At 43.9% G+C, this 18,137-nt stretch overlaps 1 protein-coding gene across 20 annotated transcripts in view; it reads right to left on the bottom strand.

The window, feature by feature from the left end:
- Window positions 1–18,137, bottom strand: part of LOC110490765 (myosin-binding protein C, slow-type) — a 37,111-nt gene that overhangs the window by 2,741 nt on the left and 16,233 nt on the right. For 9 of the 20 annotated variants that reach the window (XM_036944789.1, XM_036944792.1, XM_036944795.1 and 6 more), the window contains 25 exons: window positions 16,505–16,615; window positions 16,099–16,247; window positions 15,887–16,004; window positions 15,738–15,786; window positions 14,893–14,949; window positions 14,353–14,361; window positions 12,607–12,770; window positions 12,291–12,423; window positions 9,941–9,949; window positions 9,364–9,488; window positions 9,106–9,211; window positions 8,789–8,955; window positions 8,494–8,659; window positions 8,156–8,262; window positions 7,927–8,063; window positions 7,093–7,357; window positions 6,820–7,008; window positions 6,045–6,179; window positions 5,759–5,926; window positions 3,974–4,062; window positions 3,677–3,872; window positions 3,240–3,379; window positions 2,908–3,067; window positions 2,321–2,457; window positions 964–1,150 (listed from right to left, as the gene is read on the bottom strand). In XM_036944789.1, the coding sequence (XP_036800684.1) occupies window positions 964–1,150; window positions 2,321–2,457; window positions 2,908–3,067; window positions 3,240–3,379; window positions 3,677–3,872; window positions 3,974–4,062; window positions 5,759–5,926; window positions 6,045–6,179; window positions 6,820–7,008; window positions 7,093–7,357; window positions 7,927–8,063; window positions 8,156–8,262; window positions 8,494–8,659; window positions 8,789–8,955; window positions 9,106–9,211; window positions 9,364–9,488; window positions 9,941–9,949; window positions 12,291–12,423; window positions 12,607–12,770; window positions 14,353–14,361; window positions 14,893–14,949; window positions 15,738–15,786; window positions 15,887–16,004; window positions 16,099–16,247; window positions 16,505–16,615 (3,273 nt within the window). Of the gene's footprint in view, window positions 1–180; window positions 220–963; window positions 1,151–2,320; window positions 2,458–2,907; window positions 3,068–3,239; window positions 3,380–3,676; window positions 3,873–3,973; window positions 4,063–5,758; window positions 5,927–6,044; window positions 6,180–6,819; window positions 7,009–7,092; window positions 7,358–7,926; window positions 8,064–8,155; window positions 8,263–8,493; window positions 8,660–8,788; window positions 8,956–9,105; window positions 9,212–9,363; window positions 9,489–9,940; window positions 9,950–12,290; window positions 12,424–12,606; window positions 12,771–14,352; window positions 14,362–14,892; window positions 14,950–15,737; window positions 15,787–15,886; window positions 16,005–16,098; window positions 16,248–16,504; window positions 16,616–17,585; window positions 17,628–18,137 lie in introns of all 20 variants that reach the window. The other 11 variants (XM_036944785.1, XM_036944790.1, XM_036944794.1 and 8 more) reach the window with 5 other exon arrangements.

Raw genomic sequence — 18,137 nt, 5'->3', positions numbered from 1 at the left:
TTGGACTAAAGCAGGCAAGCCCTGAACTCTTGCATTCCTTCCCTTGGTACTCTTTCAGACGGGTGGGCGTGAACTTAAATAGACCACCTATTACTGCTGAGAAAAGCTGTATTATTGGCATTTGACAGATGCAGAATGAATGACATAAGCTTCATATGCCAAAACCATATGAAAGCTTACCTTGGATGAGAACATACATTCACTATTCCTGAGTGGGGACTGGGGGGGAGAGAAGAGAAGAGGGGTTATCCAAATGTTTACATGGGGGAGTTATGTGTTCTCCAGGGAATACTGGTCAGTTATTGAACTCATTTTATATGAGGAGTTAAACACGCAATTGAAGGGACATCATCATCTGTTGAGGGGAGACACTAAAACATGGAGCCACAAGATAGTATTCATCGAACAAGGGAACTACATCTAGAACAATACGTATTGGTGCGCGTTTGAGTTATGAGGTGTTGATGTGTGATGACGCCTTAGGAAGAATTGGACCATGCTGTATTGGTGAAGCATGCTACATTTGACGATGCGACTTTGAAGTTGTGGTAGGAAATTCAACAGTGGTAGTCAGATGAACAGGATTTGGCTGAACACAAGTGACATTACTGAAGTCTTGTATGAACACCTGTAACTAGATGAACATGTTTAAAATGAGAAGGAAATGCATAGATTGAATTCAGCCACGTGATGTAATACGTTGTTCCTCATTGGAGTAGCAGGGGTGATGTAATGACAAACCCCCTGGATATTGTATATGACAATATAAGCATATATCATATACGATATATGTACGACGGATACTAACAGGACCACAGCTGATATGGACGGGCCTTTGGTGGTGTAGTCACTGAAACAAACTATGTACTGATCTACGTCACCAAAGAGTCTAGACACCTAACACTGTACACAGGTGGATAACATACACCGCAGGTTACCAGGTACCCTCCAGCCAAAACTGACCTTTAACCTCCAGCTTACACTCCACTAGTGCATCACCCAGGTCATTAATGGCCTTGCAGGAGTACATGCCCCCGTCGTAGGGGCTGGGTTTCCGGATCTCCAGGGTGCAGACCCCTTGGTTGCTAAACATGCGGTAGCGCGGGTCGTCAATGATGGCTATCTTATTCTTCATCCAAATCACTTTGGGCTGAAGTCAAAAACAGAGAAGGTTAGCCCGTTTCCCAGAGAAGCCTCTAAAATATCAATACTCAATTAAGTCAGGGATGTTTCGCAAGTTACTCCCCATAATGTTTATCAAGTAGTATAAAAGTCCTCGCCACTGTATCATTAAAACATTTGTCAACTCAATATGTTGTAGTACATTATTTCAGAAGCATTCAATACATTGCAATGTTTTACTGGTCTGTGGTACTATTTTCTCAGTGAGAGGGCCAACATATTGTTCAAGTTAGAGATACACTGTTATGAACAGTCATATCTTATTACCAAGAGTGCATTAATCAGATAAGCCCTTATATTTACATGGTGCCCATGGTCTGTTAATTTAAGCAGTTTTTCAACCTCTCAACAAAAAACTTCAGGCAGCTGACTAGAGATGTGTTGTTAGAGAGAGGATAGCTGTCAGGTGTAAAGGCTGCCATGGTTGAGAGGCGGTCAGAAAGAGCAGGCTGCAGGTGTAAAGCTTTCAGCATACAGCTGGGGGCCTGGACCATTTGGACCTAGTCCATCCTGTAGGGGTATGGGGAACAGGCTGGAGGGGTATGGGGAACAGGTGGGAGGGGTATGGGGAACAGGCGGGAGGGGTATGGAGAACAGGCTGGAGGGATATGGGGAACAGGCTGGAGGGGTATGGGGAACAGGCTGGAGGGGTATGGGGAACAGGCTGGAGGGGTATGGGGAACAGGCTTGAGGGGTATGGGGAACAGGCTCGAGGGGTATGGGGAACAGCCTGGAGGGGTATGGGGAACAGGCTGACTAAAGGCCTAAGATGACCCACTAGGCCAGGCCATTGGATGTCCCAGCTTCAGGGCTGCAGTCTTTAGGTTTGACTCCTAATGTATCAATTCATGCCATTGATTGGCCAGAGTCAATAAAGAAGACATAATTGGTTTTCCATGTCTAAATCAATTACTAATTAATAGGCAGGACTGAACATCAGCAGCAATGATACCACAACCATGTCCAGGAGTTTAGTTGGACAGAACATTCCCAGAGAATTGGTGTAGGCACTGTCTAAGTACGGTCCTACACACCTAGCCTGAGTCCCAGATCTGTTTGTGTCGTCTTGCCAACTCCAATTGCTGAAATGGAGTTGGCAAGACAGCACAAACAGATCTGGGACCCGGGCTACACCTACCCGTGGGTTGGCGCGGACGCTGCAGTTGAGGGTGGCGTTGTAGCCAGCGATGGCAAAGGTGTTGATGAGGGGCTGGGTGAACTTGGGAGGCTCTTTGAAGTCGTGGTCGATGTACTCGGGGTTCTTCAGTTGCATGCCTGCAGAGGAAGGAAGGGAGGAAGAATGGGGTTGTACATGATACAGGCGCTGGGCTGTATCATGGGGGAATTTCCCTTGTGATCATGATTGAAGGAGAGACAGTATTTTAATTCATCATCTGCGGTCAGAGACAGCAACATCGGCATTAACAGTACAATGAAACATGCTATGTAGTGTATAAGCCAGCTCTGAAGGAAAGCAACTGGTCCAATTCTGTAAAAATGAATATTTTATCACTATGTATCGTTACCTTGTGACAAAAAAACAAAGAAGAAAACGAAAAAAGAAGTGACTGATGTTCATGTCCATCTGCTTTTTGAACGAGTTGGTCCATAATATTAGAAAGTAGAGGGGGTGACATACTGTTCATATTTTTCATTGCTCTCCATATGGTATCCCCCCCCCCCCCCCACACACACACACACACACACACAGGAGCTCACACATACCTTCTTTAACGATGAGGGCGCTGTCCTTGGTCTGGGTGGCACCCTCGCTCAGACCCACCATGTTCTCAGAGTAGATTCTGAAGTAGTACTCATTCCCCACCACCAGCTCTGTGATGGTGATGCAGGTGCGGTGGTAGTGCTCAATACACGTGTACCACTCCTGTCCCATAGAGAGCAGATTCGTTTAAACATGCAGGGGATCACATTGAGTAGCACATACACTTGAATTCCATATGCATAATACATACAGAGGTACTTTTCCTGTAAAAATCTCTCCCTCATACTGATTCCATATAGTACAGTACCAAGTGATGCATTCAGCAGACTCATACCATGGTCTTCTTGTCTGCTTTCTGGATGGTGTAGCCTGTAATGGCGGCGTTGCCATTGTCCTTTGGAGGGGTCCAGTCCAGAGCCACGTTTCCTCCCCAGACCTCATCTATCTTCACACACTGTGGAGGCCCTGGGAGGTCTGAGTGGAGAGATTAATCCGTTGACATCATTAACATCAGTATGGGTCTTATTTATGTGCTAGACATTAGCTGCTGTGAAAAATTTGATAGGGAATAAAGGGCAGAACAAAGCTAAAAACATTCAACTCGATCAACTCTTTACAATGAGATCTTTCCCTCTTATAGTATTTTTTCCTTCTACTTTCTGTTTGATTCAATCTGTAAAAATGACCGATACAAGTGCTTAATTGATCTATGTCTAAACAACTTTAACTGTGAGATCAGGATATCCTTCCTGTCAGTGTCCTTTGACCCACCTACTATCTGAATGTCTACGATGGCGGTGTCCACGTGGTTCTCCACCTCCACCTTCATATCATACTTCCCAGAGTGCTTCCTCTCTGCTTTGCGGATGAAGATGATGCTGTCACAGTCTGTGTTGCGGATAGTGACCTGCGTGGGGTCCACCGTCTGGCCCTCCTTCAGCCAGCTCACCTTTGGCCTGGGCTTGCCCTACATGTCACATATTGCATAGGAGCATGAATCTAACTACATATGATTTACTAAAGGGCTTTCACTGAAGGTAGTTGAGCCATTTTCTGTTATTGCCTTACCATGAATGGAATAACGAGATTGACTGCTTCTCCGACTTTACGAGTGTACGTCTGTTTCAAATGACGGGGGATGCGGATCTTAGGTGGTTCTGGGAAGAGGACAGGTCAGATAAGTGGATGGAATGTGATTACTTACATTTTGTGATTATTTTTTATCTATAGTGCCTTCGAAAGGTATTCAGACCCATCGACTTTCCATATTTTGTTACGTTACAGCCTTATTCTAAAATTGATTTAAAAAAAATGAAATAATCCGCATTAATCTACACACAATACCCCATAATGACAAAGAAAAAACAGGTTTTAGAATTTTTGGATAATTTATACAAAACCAAACAACTGAAATATCACATTACATAAGTATTCAGACCCTTTACTCAGTACTTTGTTGAGGCATCTTTTGCAGCGATTACAGCATTGAGTCTTGGGAATGACACTACAAGCTTGGAACATCTGTATTTGGGGAGTTTCGCCCATTCTTCACTGCAAATCCTCTCAAGCTCTGTCAGTTTGGATGGGAAACTTTGCTGCACAGCTATTTTCAGGTTGTTGTCCTGTTGGAAGGTGAAATTCCGCCCCAGTCTGAGGTCCTGAGCGCTCTGGAGCAGGTTTTCATCAAGGATCTCTCTGTGCTTTGCTACGTTCATCTTTCCCTTGATCCTGACTAGTCTCCCAGTCCCTGCTGCTGAAAAACATCCCCACAGCATGATGCTGACGCCACCATGCTTCACCGTAGGGATGGTGCCAGGTTTCCTCGAGACGTGACGCTTGGCATTCAGGCCAAAGAGTTCAATCTTGGTTTCATCAGACCAGAGAATCTTGTATCTCATGGTCTGAGAGTCTTTAGGTGCCTTTTGGCAAACTCAGAGGGGGCTGTTAGGTGCTTTTTGCTGAGTAGTGGCTTCCGTCTGGACACTTTACCATAAAGTCCTGATTTGTGGAGTGCTGCAGAGATGGTCGTCCTTCTGGAAGGTTCTCCCATCTCCACAGAGGAACTCTAGAGCTCTGTCAGAGTGACCATCGGGTTCTTGGTAACCTCCCTGACCAAGGCCCTTCTCCCCCGATTGCTCAGTTTGGCCGGTCGGCCAGCTCTAGGAAAAGCTCTAGGAAAAACTTATTCCATTTAAGAATGATGGAGGCCACTGTGTTCTTGGGAACCTTCAATGCTGCAGAAATGTTTTGGTACCCTTCCCCAGATCTGTGCCTTGACACAATCCTGTCTCGGAGCTCTACGGACAATTCATTTGACCTCATGGCTTGGTTTTTGATCTGACATGCACTGTCAACTGTGGGACCTTATATAGGCAGGTGTGTGCCTTTCCAAATCATGTCCAATCAATTTAATTTACCACAGGTGGACTCCATTCAAGATGTAGAAACAACTCAAGGATGATCAATGGAAACAGGATGCACCTGAGCTCAATTCGAGTCTCATAGCAAAGGGTCTGAATACTTATGCAAATACGTTATTTTATTTTTTATATTAATACATTCACACATTTTTCTAAAAACCTGTTTTCGCTTTGTCATTATGGGGTATTCTGTATAGATTGCTGATTTTTTATTTTTTTTAAAATCCATTTTAGAATAAGGCTGTAACGTAACAAAACGTGGAAAACATCAAGGGGTCTGAATACTTTCCGAAGGCACTGTAAATATTTGATGAACTGTTGTCTTTTGGACTTGTGTATCAAATGTCATGTTCCTAGCCCTGTTGCTTAAGCCTTGCTAATAAATAATACATACAGACATCAAAAAGAGAAGTGGAGAGTGGCTAGGACTCACCGATGACCTCTTTGACCAGGATAGAGTGCTGAAGTGTTCTGGGAGTGCTGGCGCCGGCAGCATTGATAGCCCTTACCCTAACCAGGATCTTAGCCTCTGGAGGGAGGCCAGTGATGGTGTACTTAGTCTTCTCTGTCAGCTCCTTATTGGTTACTCTCCAGTCATCAGCTGTGGAGAACATGTCCATAGACTTAACACAGCAGGTAATACTTATTAACAGGCCAGGAGTTTCTCCTGATCATGAAAAATCAAGTGGGTTCTAGTTATAAAATCGAATGCTTCTTACTTCCTTCGATGCAATACTCCACCAGGTAGCCGTCTAAGCCTGCAGCTCCGATGGTGTCTGGGGGACGCCACTTCATGGTCACCGTGGTGTCTGTGACATCATCCACCACCAGCATGGTGGGCTCGCTGGTCACAGCTGAGAGCAATCAGTGTGAGAGTGTTACAACGGTTGGACTTCACACAAACATTTCCTTGCATAGTATGCCTTGTCAAAAGTGGATCTCCAATTGCCATAATAACAGTATAATGCATACAATGTAAGAAACACCTCCATGCCCATGTGTGTGGGACACCCCTCTAGCTGGCGCTGGTATGTCATCAATCTGTTCACCAGATCTGATTAGGGGCGGCTCTTAACGTCTATTCTTATATTCTGCATCACGTTTAACTCATATTGAACCCTGTGGGAGGCTGATCTCCTAAACCTATAAGCCCTAGATGATTTGGCAGCCATTATAAAGACATATTTAATATCTCCTAAAGCCCCGGCCACGTCCAGTGGAGGTCACAGTCAGAATGCGGAATGCTTGGAATAGTTGGGTATCAGAGGAACAGCTGCAAAGGGGAAGGGCAGCCCACACAATGGCCTGCACTATCACACAGTATCACAGTACCGGCTCTTTCATTTTTCTCCCACTATCGTGATATAATATAACCACAGGAGAAACCGTATTGGCTTACATAAGAGGATAACGCCTTTGTACTGTAAGTGTCACCTCACTGGCTTTGTCACAAAGATTACATTGCCAAGCGAACATCGCGTACTCAGAACTCACCCAGCGGCACAAAGGCTTTGGATGGCTCGCTGGGTTTGGACACACCGATGGCATTCACAGCAAAGACGCGCACCTCGTACGGGACACCCTCAATCATCTTTTTAGGCTCAAATGTGGTCTCTTTGTTCAGGTCAAAGTTCAGCCTCATCCATCTGGAACTCTGCTTCTTCTTCCTTTCGATGAAGTAGCCTTTGGGAAAAAGCATAGTTCTATATCATATACACACACCAGAATATCCAACTTGTTAGCATAAAACCACCCACACACACCTACCTAAGATGGGTGAGCCTCCGTCATAGATCGGGGGTTCCCATGTCATAGAGCACCAGTCTCCTCCCACCTCTGTGACTAGGGGAACTTCAGGAGGGTCTGGGATATCCACCACCTTGACTTTGATGCTAGCCCCTGCTTCCCCAGCCTCGTTCTGCAGGACTATCTTGTAGTTTCCTGTGTCCTCCTTCTCTGCGATGTCAATGGTGAGGCTGGTGTGGTCCGAGAAGGTTTCAGCTCGCACACGGTGGCCCGAGTCAAGGATTACCTACGATGGCAAATAGTAGATTGTACTGTACTGTACTTATGACAACAATTGAGCACAATGAAGCCTATTTTTTTTTTACCCCTTTTCCTCCCCAATTTCGGGGTATCCAATTGTTTTTAGTAGCTACTATATTGTCTCATCGCTACAACTCCCGTACGGGCTCGGGAGAGACGAAAGTTGAAAGTCATGCGTCCTCCGATACACAACTCAACCAAGCCGCACTGCTTCTTAACACAGCGCGCATCCAACCCGGAAGCCAGCCGTGTCGGAGGAAACACCGTGCACCTGGAAACCTTGGTTAGCGCGCACTGCGCCCGGCCCGCCACAGGAGTCGCTTGTACGCGATGAGACAAGGACATCCCTACCGGCCAAGCCCTCACCAACCCGGACGACGCTAGACCAATTGTGCGTCGCCCCACGGACCTTCCGGGTCTTGGCCGGTTACGACAGAGCCTGGGCGCGAACCCAGAGTCTCTGATGGCACAGCTGGGGCTGCAGTACATCGCCCTTAACCACTGCGCCACCCGGGAGGCCCAATGAAGCCTATTTTGACCCAGGTCAGCACTCACCCTCTCTCCCTTCATCCACACCACTCTGGGTGCTGGTTCTCCACTGATGGGGATCTCCACGCGGAGTTTATTTCCTGCCACAATGGTCACTGTGTTGTCAGGGAAGTTCAAGCTCTCCAGGTGCACCCTGGGAGGATCTGTAAGAACGGGACAAGGAAGAAAACAAGTAAGTGCTCTATAATATTCCTATCAACCCACGGACGGTTTTGTATCATTAAAATGACTGTACCAACGATATGAACTTTGGCACAGAGGCTCTGAGAGTATCCCTCTGGCACAAAGGTATAATCCCCGGCATCGTGAATGGTGCTGTTCACAATTTCTAATCGGTGGTTCCTGTCAAAACAAGAAAACAAGTGAGAAGACAGCTTAATCAATATGAAAAAGACAGGAGGACAGAGGGAAGGGCAAAGGCCCAGAGTTTTTCTTGCTCAGGTTACATGGGCCTAATGGTGAATCCTGATTTGGGCCCAGAATTTTTTCCTCTGTTACTTGACCAGGTATGAAACCCCCATGAACACAGGTATGGGGCTGAGGAGATGGGCGAGTGGGAGGGAAGTGACATACTTGGCTCTTTGCAGGATGTTGATGCGGTCGTTGGACTGGATCAGCTGTCCATTCCTGTACCAACGACCTGGAACATTCCCAGGGAAGATCTCACAGTGCATCTTCAGTGGCTGGCCCAAAAGCACTGTCATGTCCTGCAAATCCTGAATAATCTTCAGTGGCTTCACTGATGAAGGGAAGAATGGAAAGAAATAAGAGGATAGAAGAAATACAAAATAGTCATCAATTTAGTTGATCTACAGTTTCTCAGTAAGAGAGAACGTGTGAGGAAAGGAGAGGGAAGTGAAATACACACATTCAACCTGGACTTTGGCTTCAGAGGTTCCCCCAGAGGCCATGAGGGAGAAGGTTCCAGTGTCCTCCTTTGAGGCATCGTCAATGATTAGCCAGTGTTTCAGCCCCTCAGACTTGACACGGTAGCGTGACCGGGGCCCGGTCGGGACCTCCACGCCGTTCTTACACCTGAGGGGGAAGATGAAAGGTTAGAGGCACACACACACAAGGAGAAAACACACACACAGGGGAAAAAACACACACACACGGACACAAGGGAAAACACACAGGGACACAAGGGGGGAAAAACACATACACAATAAGTTGACATAGCCCTACCATTTTACTTGAGCTCCTTCTTCAGACACTTCACACGCCAACTCAATCCTCTCGTTCACTGTCGTTTTCACCGCCTCAATCTCTTTAGTAATCTTCACTGGTAACTCTGCAGCAAGGTAAGATACAAATCATAAAAGGCATCAATATAATTAGAAACAGTGAAGTGGGAAATTGTGGAGAGACCACATTCTGGTCCCACTAATTCCTCAAAGAGACATTAAAATGAAGAGAGAAGGATGATGGAATGGAGAGGGGTACCTTTGACAAACAGCTCTGTGGTACACTTCTCTTCTCCCGCGGCTACGGAATAGGCAGCGTCATCATTCAGGCCGCAGTTGTTGATGACCATGATCCGCTGTGTGCCTTTTTGCTCAAAGATAAACCTATGCAGCAAGTGCATCAATCAATCAAATCACTGGATATCAACATACTGTGACTGGCTTTATGTGCTTGGAGAGAAAGTTATATTATACCATATATGCTTGTGAATGGCAATTATTTCAAGACTTCATATCATCCACTGAGCTACAGACAGTTGCCTTTGCTTACTTGTGTCTTCCAAAAGCAGAAATAGATGTGTTATTTTATTATTTTATATTTTATTATTTTAAGAATAAAAGGTTGTGCTAGTTTATTAATCAAAAACCTTTGTCATTGAAATCATAGTAATGTGAAGATATACAGACAAATTCATATACAGAGACCCGTCCCCATTCACAAACAAACACATCCCAACATGCATCAGCGTGGGTTGTCAGTGCACACCCAGAGGAATAGAGTAGACAGAGGGTTGGGGTCACACCAGAGGTCAGGGATGTAGGACGGGTGGACTTACTTCCTTTGACTTAAGGTCAGCAGTGGAGCCGGAATGGAGCCAGAGGAGGAAGTGGTTATGGCAGAGGAAAGGGATGAGCACCACGGCATGACAGACAGACAAATAGGACAGAAGGATAGAGGAGGGGACTGTAACAGCCAATAGTGTTACAACAAAATGAGAGAGCGAGAGATCTTCATAACAGGGAATCCTGGGAAATACACCACCGGAGACCAGGGAACAGAAAACTGCAATAACCTCCCAGATGGCTTTAACTCGGCTTGGCTTCGAACAACCTCAACTGAGAGTAGCCTGAGATTGACCCTTCACTTTTTAGAATCTAAGTACACACTTGCCATTTTGAGGGTACATAGAGGTCTTGTAACATCGAGTAATACAGATGTTAGATTGAGTGAGGAGATTAACTTTCAAAAGTATGTGTATTAACAGTAGTTATACAATGGGTGGGTCTAATTCCATCCTGTGTCTGTTCCACAAATCACCAATGGCTAAATCTATGATGTTAAAATGCCTATTTACTTTGTTCCATGACTGACTGCACAATCCACTGTCTCATCAGCCCACCAGGCACTTTATAAACTGGATCTCCACTATAAAAAGCATCTAGACATTATCTCACATTTATTTTAGACTAACACTTAGTTTTTAACAGCAGAGATGTGTATAAACCTTGCTGTCTGTCTCTCTGACATTTGCAACATTGAATTTGAATATTGAAACAATCTCCAGCTGTTACATAGTAATGAACGTGTCGGGAAGTCGGGACGAGACAGACAGGCAGGCAGTGTTTCTTAGCCAGTCAAAATCATGAATCAGCTGGCATCATTTTTATGGATTTATGCAAAAAAAATTCAACGAAGTGCAGCTAGTTTGCAGTCTGTTGTTGGCTAGCTCCTCTGAACAACAGTGTCCTGACGAGAGAGCACATTTTCTATGCCAGGCGAATTGCGCCTCATTAGCTCAGTGTTATGGTTGTGTCTGAATAAATGTCACTAGAAAGCAGCTTAAACAAATGCAAATGCAGCTACTGTTGTTATTCTGGCTGCACTGTTTGATGTGACTGTAAGTTAGCCGTAGTTGGCTGGCTAGCAAGCAAGGGATAAGAACTTTGCCAGCCAGTATGGCAATGGAACATTTAGAACGAACAACTGGGTCACGTCCATAGATACAGAACAGAAAGACTGAACGACTGGGTCGAGTCTCTGGCAACCAATCCAATAGAACAAACGACCAGCCGGCTTGGGTAGCAACCCTAGATTTGTGTCGGGACTATATCTAGTGGAAGGATGAAATAGTATGAATAAATTCATCAAAATAACGTTGAAAATTAAAATATGTCAATCATTATTTGAATATGTCGGTAATCCGTTGTATAAAAATGATAATACCCTCGAAGCCAGTTTGCACAACACCCGTGCCAATATATCCTCGAAACACTGGCTTCTCGGGCATTATCACTTAATTATACAAATGATTTCCAGAGAGCTAAGAAAACAACACAATGTGGTAAGATCAATACACTTAAACTACGCCAAATTATATTTATGGTACACTAACATTAGTGGAGTGCACAGCTATCAAAACAATAGATCATCATTTGATTGTTACAAAGCCAAGTGTTAAAGACCTGTGGAGAAGGTACCGCCATTTCCCTGTACAGAAAAGGACCTGTAGTTAATAGCAAAGGACCATTATTTAAATCATCAAACAGTGCATTTCCACTCAAATGTAGCTCAGCGCCAAGCACTGCCCAGAAAACAAATAACGTTCTTGATGCGTTGGTGAGATGCATGTGGCATCTTATCAACACCACATTAGTGTTGAGAGAACGTTATTTGTTCACTGGGCATCAGCTGGCAATGGTTTACAGTGCAGAGATCTGGGCTGGTCCTGTAGCTGTGTGTGTCTGGACACAATGGGAGCTCTGTATAGGTGTAAAGGGCATGTAGGGTCAGACTTGTCCCTGGTTGACAAGAGCTGAGGCAGTAGAGGAAAACCCCTGTTCATAACAGGGTTCACACAGGGCTGTATGTGTGTGTCATTATGTGAAAGCAATCATTGGTGTAAAACAATGTGTGTTTTGATGAGCACGTGTGGGTGTATGCGTCCTTACTTGCACCACGAGACCATCAGAAACACTAGCATGTGAACCATTGCTTTTCAATGCTGAGAGATGTGACAAGGAACAGATAAAAACTACAAGTACCAGGGGACCGGCAATGAGGACCAAACCACGAATGAAACACATTTTATGAGGAACTCCCAAAAATGCCTTTCATTTGTGAGAAGACGAAAGAGAGGAAAAGATATAGAAGACTAACACATGAAGAGAAGAAAAAGCTTGACATACTTTGGAGTTGGACGGATCTCCTGGCCGTTCTTGTACCATTTCAGCTCTACTGTGGGGTCTGCAAGATCCACCACTAAGCGGATCTTCCCTCCTTTGTCCACTTGGTATGCTGGATCCAACTTCTTGGCAAAAGCTTTACAAAAAAGATAATATCCCATGACAATGGTTATGCATCCTATAGAAAACCAGTGAAACGTGAGCCTTTCCCCTGAATAATCACAGATTAGCTGATTATGAGCTAAACAATATAAATCCATAGTGCAGCATAATCCCAACAGTGATACACAGTCGCATGGACAAACACTCAATTCAGCACCTTCACTCTTCTTCTCCTCTTTCTTGGTCTTCTTCAGCCTCTTGAGCAGACCCCGCAGGTCTGTTATGCCGTACTCAAAGGCGATCTTCTCGTACTGGTCTGGCCTGGCCGACTTCAGGATCTCCCACACGTCCACTTCGGGCGTCTCATCCTGCTTGGGCTCCCTGGGGCAGGACACGAGGGGAGGGTGTGAGGGCTGGGGCCACGTTCTGGGCTATCGCGACGTGTCCTGAGGAACTGCTCCCTATGGGGGAATTGGGTGGGGAAGGAGGTTCTGGAGAGGGTACTAGAAAAGGGGCCGTGACTGCGCTGAAGGAAGACTACTCTCAGTTGTATCTACTATAGATAGGGACTTCCTACTGAATTACTGTGTGTTACTGTGTGTACTGAGTGTTTTCCCTCCGCTGTCCTACTGATCTGCTGTGTTTCTAAAAGTAATTTATCTTCTTCTCTCTCTCTCCCTCGCTCCTTATATCAGGCACACGTTCTCTCCCTCCCATCTCTCTCTCCCTACAGAGTTCCTCAGGACATGTCACACAAAGGGATGGGCGTGGTTTGAAGCCCTGTACCTGTCCTCTGACATCCTCTCTGGATGAGGCGTTACAGGGGGAGAGGATGAGGTGTTATATGTATTATATACTATAGGAAGGGTTTTACTGCTGAGGAAAGTAGAGGGATCAGATTATTACAAGGGAGTTGAATATGTTTCAGGTAGGGGTTTTGACCAGGGTCGAGTTCTTTTAGTCTGGATATTGTTACTTGCCTTTAGGGTGAGATTTTGCAAGAGAAAATACATTTTAACCAGTGCTGTATTAATGAATAACAAAAAAGGTCATAAACGGATAAATGCTATTAGGCTACTTTTGTTCCTTGGGGAAGGGGGGGTAAACAGAATGAAACAATTTGGGAAAGAACTACTGATCTAGGTGCTGCATGCAGGAATATAGGGAGATCTTACTCCAAGATGTGCTGCTGATAATGTCTACATTCCTTCTCTTTCTATTCACATTGCCCATCCCTTTGCCTTGTGTCTCAGTATGTTCACTCATCACCACTACAGAGACGCTCTGACCGTGTTAGAGATGGAAGGCTAGGCGTCCATAGGGGATGTTAGATCTGTGAGATCCAGGTTAATAAGCATGTTGCCCTGGGCGTGAGTAGATCCATTAGGCAGCGAAATAAAGATAATTCAATCAGGCCGTTCTTTCATGGACATTTTCCCAAATGTCGGAAAGCTTTGGAGGTAAAAAAGCATGGAATTATTATTTCATTCTTATGCATCTCTCTTCTTGTTTATTTTCAGGCAATTACTTTGTAGACTGAAATAAACATTGTAATATGTGTCTTGTATTTCTAAGTTGAAATAAAATGACAATGTAGTGATAACACTATTTCACAGCATCATTTATAAATGGTCCACTAGCAGATCATTAATGATCCGAAATGGGAGTCCTTTTGCCTCATAAACACAGTATTACTGACCCCTACTGTTGATCAAAAAAGTGGTCATCCCAAACAGCAGAGAGACGTTATGACGCAAAGTCCATTTCCATCCTTACTGATTGTTAATGGAGCATTTGAGAATGTCGGCTGTAAATGAAGTGTTACCGTACTACAGTAGGCCAACACTCTTGCTTGTTCCAGATCCTAGAGCTACATTCCATGCTGGGGACGCTACAGGATTATAGTACTTACCCCGCAGTAAGGTCTAATCGTTTAATTACCTAGGTTATTCTCTCTACTAACCTTTGGTTTCTGAATGTGTAGGGAAGAAGAAGAGACAAGCCCAAATAAATGTGTAATTTTTACCTCAGTGATGTGTCACGGTCTGTCTAGGTCTATTGTACTGGCAGTACATTGAAAAAACATGCTGTTGTCTTGATGTTTGAACCAAGAAAAAATGTAGATTTGTATTTACAAATGAAAAAAGAAACTCAAAAATCAATATGTGAGAGTAGATAGTGTGCTAGATAGTAACTTTGTATGTGATTCACTGTAAAACCTAATATTAAGGAAATGATGTACTCTTACAGTACATGTTACTTCACCTATAATATACTGTACTATATTATATTTCATATATTATATTTAATACACTTTAACATATTATACTATATTGTAATGCACATATAACCATGTAACAAAATAGGAAAGCAATTTGGAAGAGTAAAAGATTCAATGGTGGTTGCTGGGGCAAAAGAAAAGAGGTCAACACCCAAAACAAGGGCATAGTAAAAAACAAAACAAAATAAGACTGTCCCCTTGAGGACGGACAGTGACTCTCACCTATGTTTAAGAAGACCACTAAAGTCAAGATCCCCTGCATCCTCGTGTCCTTCACTGCTGTTGTTAACAAGAAGAGATTAATGGAGATTTAATCAGAGTAGAAACAGTAACAGGCAACTAGATAAACAATGCTAAAAGAACAACGCAAAGCAGTGGCTACTGACTTCAATCAAATGCATTAGGTCCAGACTAACACATGATTGGTGGCTTACACAAAAACCCTTTCGATTGATTTCCAATTAAATGCTTCTAACGAACTGGTTTGTGTAAGGAGTATTGAGAGCGATCCCAGCCAGCATATGACAACATTTCCACAATGTTTCTGCTGTGTTGCAGGAGCATCACTGAGCAGCTACGTTGGGATAATGCTATGGGGCTGGGATGTTTTGCGTTGCTTTCTGACACATTGTTGGGAGGGAGTTTCAAATGCAAGCATTGGCCTTTGTGCTGTTCAACACGTTGATTGGTAATTACCTTAATAAAGGTTAATCACATCCGATTTCATGGTCATTATGTTTCAGACACTATGTTCTCATGTTGGTTTGTGATAAGAGCCATGGATTTCCTACTGAGCCACAATGTCCCATGTATCTGATGCTCAAATGTACATGTTCAGGTTTATTTGCCATGTGTATTGAATCTTGCTCGAAACCAGTGAAGTTTGTGTTTAATGAGACTTTTGTCATATTTATCATTATGAGAAAAAAGGATACTCATTATTCAAATGCTCAATCTAACCACTAACTGTAAAAATATCACTCTGTTGTTGACTCTGAAAACGAGTCTATTAACTGTCTGTTTTCAAAAATCTAAATAACAAGGTCAGATTGTGTTGCTCTCATTACCTTCTTTTGAAGGCTGATCGAATATCAACACTCTGTGACTGTTCCAGTTCTGAAAGACAATAATGCAAAACAATAACACAGTATATTACTGCTCGTGTTTCAGTGTGTGTTCTTTGCTGTACGACGGAGACTCAAACAGTGCAACAAACCTTTCACTTCCAGGTCAAAGGAACAGCTGTCAAATTTGTCCTTGTAGGTGACCTCACACCTGTAGTTTCCAGCATAGTTGTCTTTGGCCTTGATGATATGCATCTCAAATGTGTGAATCTGCGGGGCGATACATAGGTATTGGAAGGACAGCTAGGGGACCAATGTGTGTGTGTGTTAACATACATAGAGGTATACATGGGAGGTTGTCTACCTTGGTGCGTCGGTCAAAGGTTTCTTTCAGTTGCAAGTGCTTTCCGGTCTTGCTGGCCAGGTCCATCCATTTCCCTTTGAACCACTTGATGGTGGGTTTACGGAGCAGGTCTTGGGCCTCCACCTTGGCAACAAAGGAGATGTCTCCACCTTGTGAACATGTAAAACACAGCATGTCCATGGTGGGAATAGCCTTTGAGGTGGAAAGATGTCCTACACATGGTTACCAGAGGTCCCTTCTCTTGGAGAGAATAAATTCATTTGCATGAGCGAGAAAGAGAGAGAGAAAGAGATGGAGGCAGAGAGAGAGATAGAGGGAGACAGAAGCATAGAGAGAGAGAGGCAGTGAGATATCATCTATGGTCTACAGCAGCTGTGAGAGGAGAGCTCACTCTGCAGGCACTCACCCACAGTGATGGATCCGCCCTGGGGTCTTTCTATGAGCAGGCTGGACAGCGGTGGGGTGTCTACGGGCTTGTCAAGGTCCTCTGGAGCCTGTCCCTCTCCCAGAGACCACACTGGTCGATCAGGAGAGACGGACACACACCATCACACAAAGACTCAACACCAACAGACCAACACACTCCTTGTATACTGTACTCAATGGCTTCAACAATCCGTCACCACACTTCTCTGTATTCATCTGAAAGTTATATACTTCCAAAGGTAGATAGACAGACAGAAATACATTCATACTGTTCCTCAGCTGTTCATGGCAGCTGCAACATGGAAAGCATAACATTTTGCAACATGGAAAGCATAGGAACATGGAACATAGAACAAATACCTGTACTGGGAAAAGCGTTATGGGTTTTGATAGAATACCATATCGGAAGAGACTCCTTTACCGTGTGCAAAAGTGTATCGATTGATACATTCTTCAATTTCTAGATGCTCCGGTCTTCTTTGAGATCTCAGAGGACTAAGTGGAATAGGACTCATGCCAGCAGTCACCATGCTCAACAAGTGATGAAACTGCTATAGACATACCTACATAGGGAGTCCCTTCAGCCCCACCCCTCGCTACCTACTGCAAAGACCCAGCTACCCTCCCCCACTTTACTTCATCCCTGACTCAAAGACTAACACTCAACTAGGTCACTTAATTCATTGAATTGACTTCTTACTTACGTGAAATGTCATTCATTTTCCAATGTTTGAAAAAGATGTTGACGTTCAAAAGCCCCATAGTTTCCTACAAGCATTGGAGGGGAACGTGGGAGTTGAACTATGACATTTTAGGAAACCAGTATTTTTCATGGAGCAGAACATCCAAATGAGTCCAAATGAACCTGAGCTTTTAAAAGTATGCCAAGCCAGGTTCCATTGGACCAGCTATGCGGGGAAAATGAAAAGAGCCAGCTAATAGACTAACACGGTTCGTGAGTGGGCTTGCTCCAGAGAGGATACTGCTATTCTGGAGCTCAAGCTATTGAAAACGTCGCTTCTACTAGGATGGTTATTACGGCTTTTGTTACATAGTATTACCTGAGTCTTTTCTCCCCATGGCTGACACATGGACGCTATCATCTGAACAAAGACAGAGAGAAATTTACAGCATATTATAAGAAATAGTACTGTAAAGTCCACAGAAGCAAGCACACACAAACATTCAGGACCAGCAAGCAATACAAGACATCTAACAGTAAGCAAGCTGAGCCCTGACGAATTCTGACATAATGATGCAATCTGCCAAGCAAAAGCTGTAACTATGTACATTGTTGTATATTGTTAGGTTTCACCAGTGAGGAGAATCAGTTTTGAATCTTCTTTCATGCCTTTGTATTTCGTAAAATAAAGTTTTATACAAACTGTATCATTGTATTACGATCAGAATTCCAAATGTGTTCACATAAAATATGTACAACATTCATGTGCCAGACAGAAAATATCAGAAAAGGAGACCCTTAAAATCCTTAAGTTCTTATCATTCCTTTTTCAAAAAAATCAATTATGATGTTTTTGCAACATGTTTCACCGTTGACAATCTGACCTCTTACGGTTGGAAAAATAATTAACTTCAAAAATCACACAAAACAC

This window comes from Oncorhynchus mykiss, chromosome 15, assembly GCF_013265735.2.
Source record: "Oncorhynchus mykiss isolate Arlee chromosome 15, USDA_OmykA_1.1, whole genome shotgun sequence".
Classification (NCBI taxonomy): Eukaryota; Metazoa; Chordata; class Actinopteri; order Salmoniformes; family Salmonidae; genus Oncorhynchus; species Oncorhynchus mykiss.
Note: the sequence above shows the minus strand (reverse complement) of the source record. Positions and strands in the feature narration are given on the sequence as shown.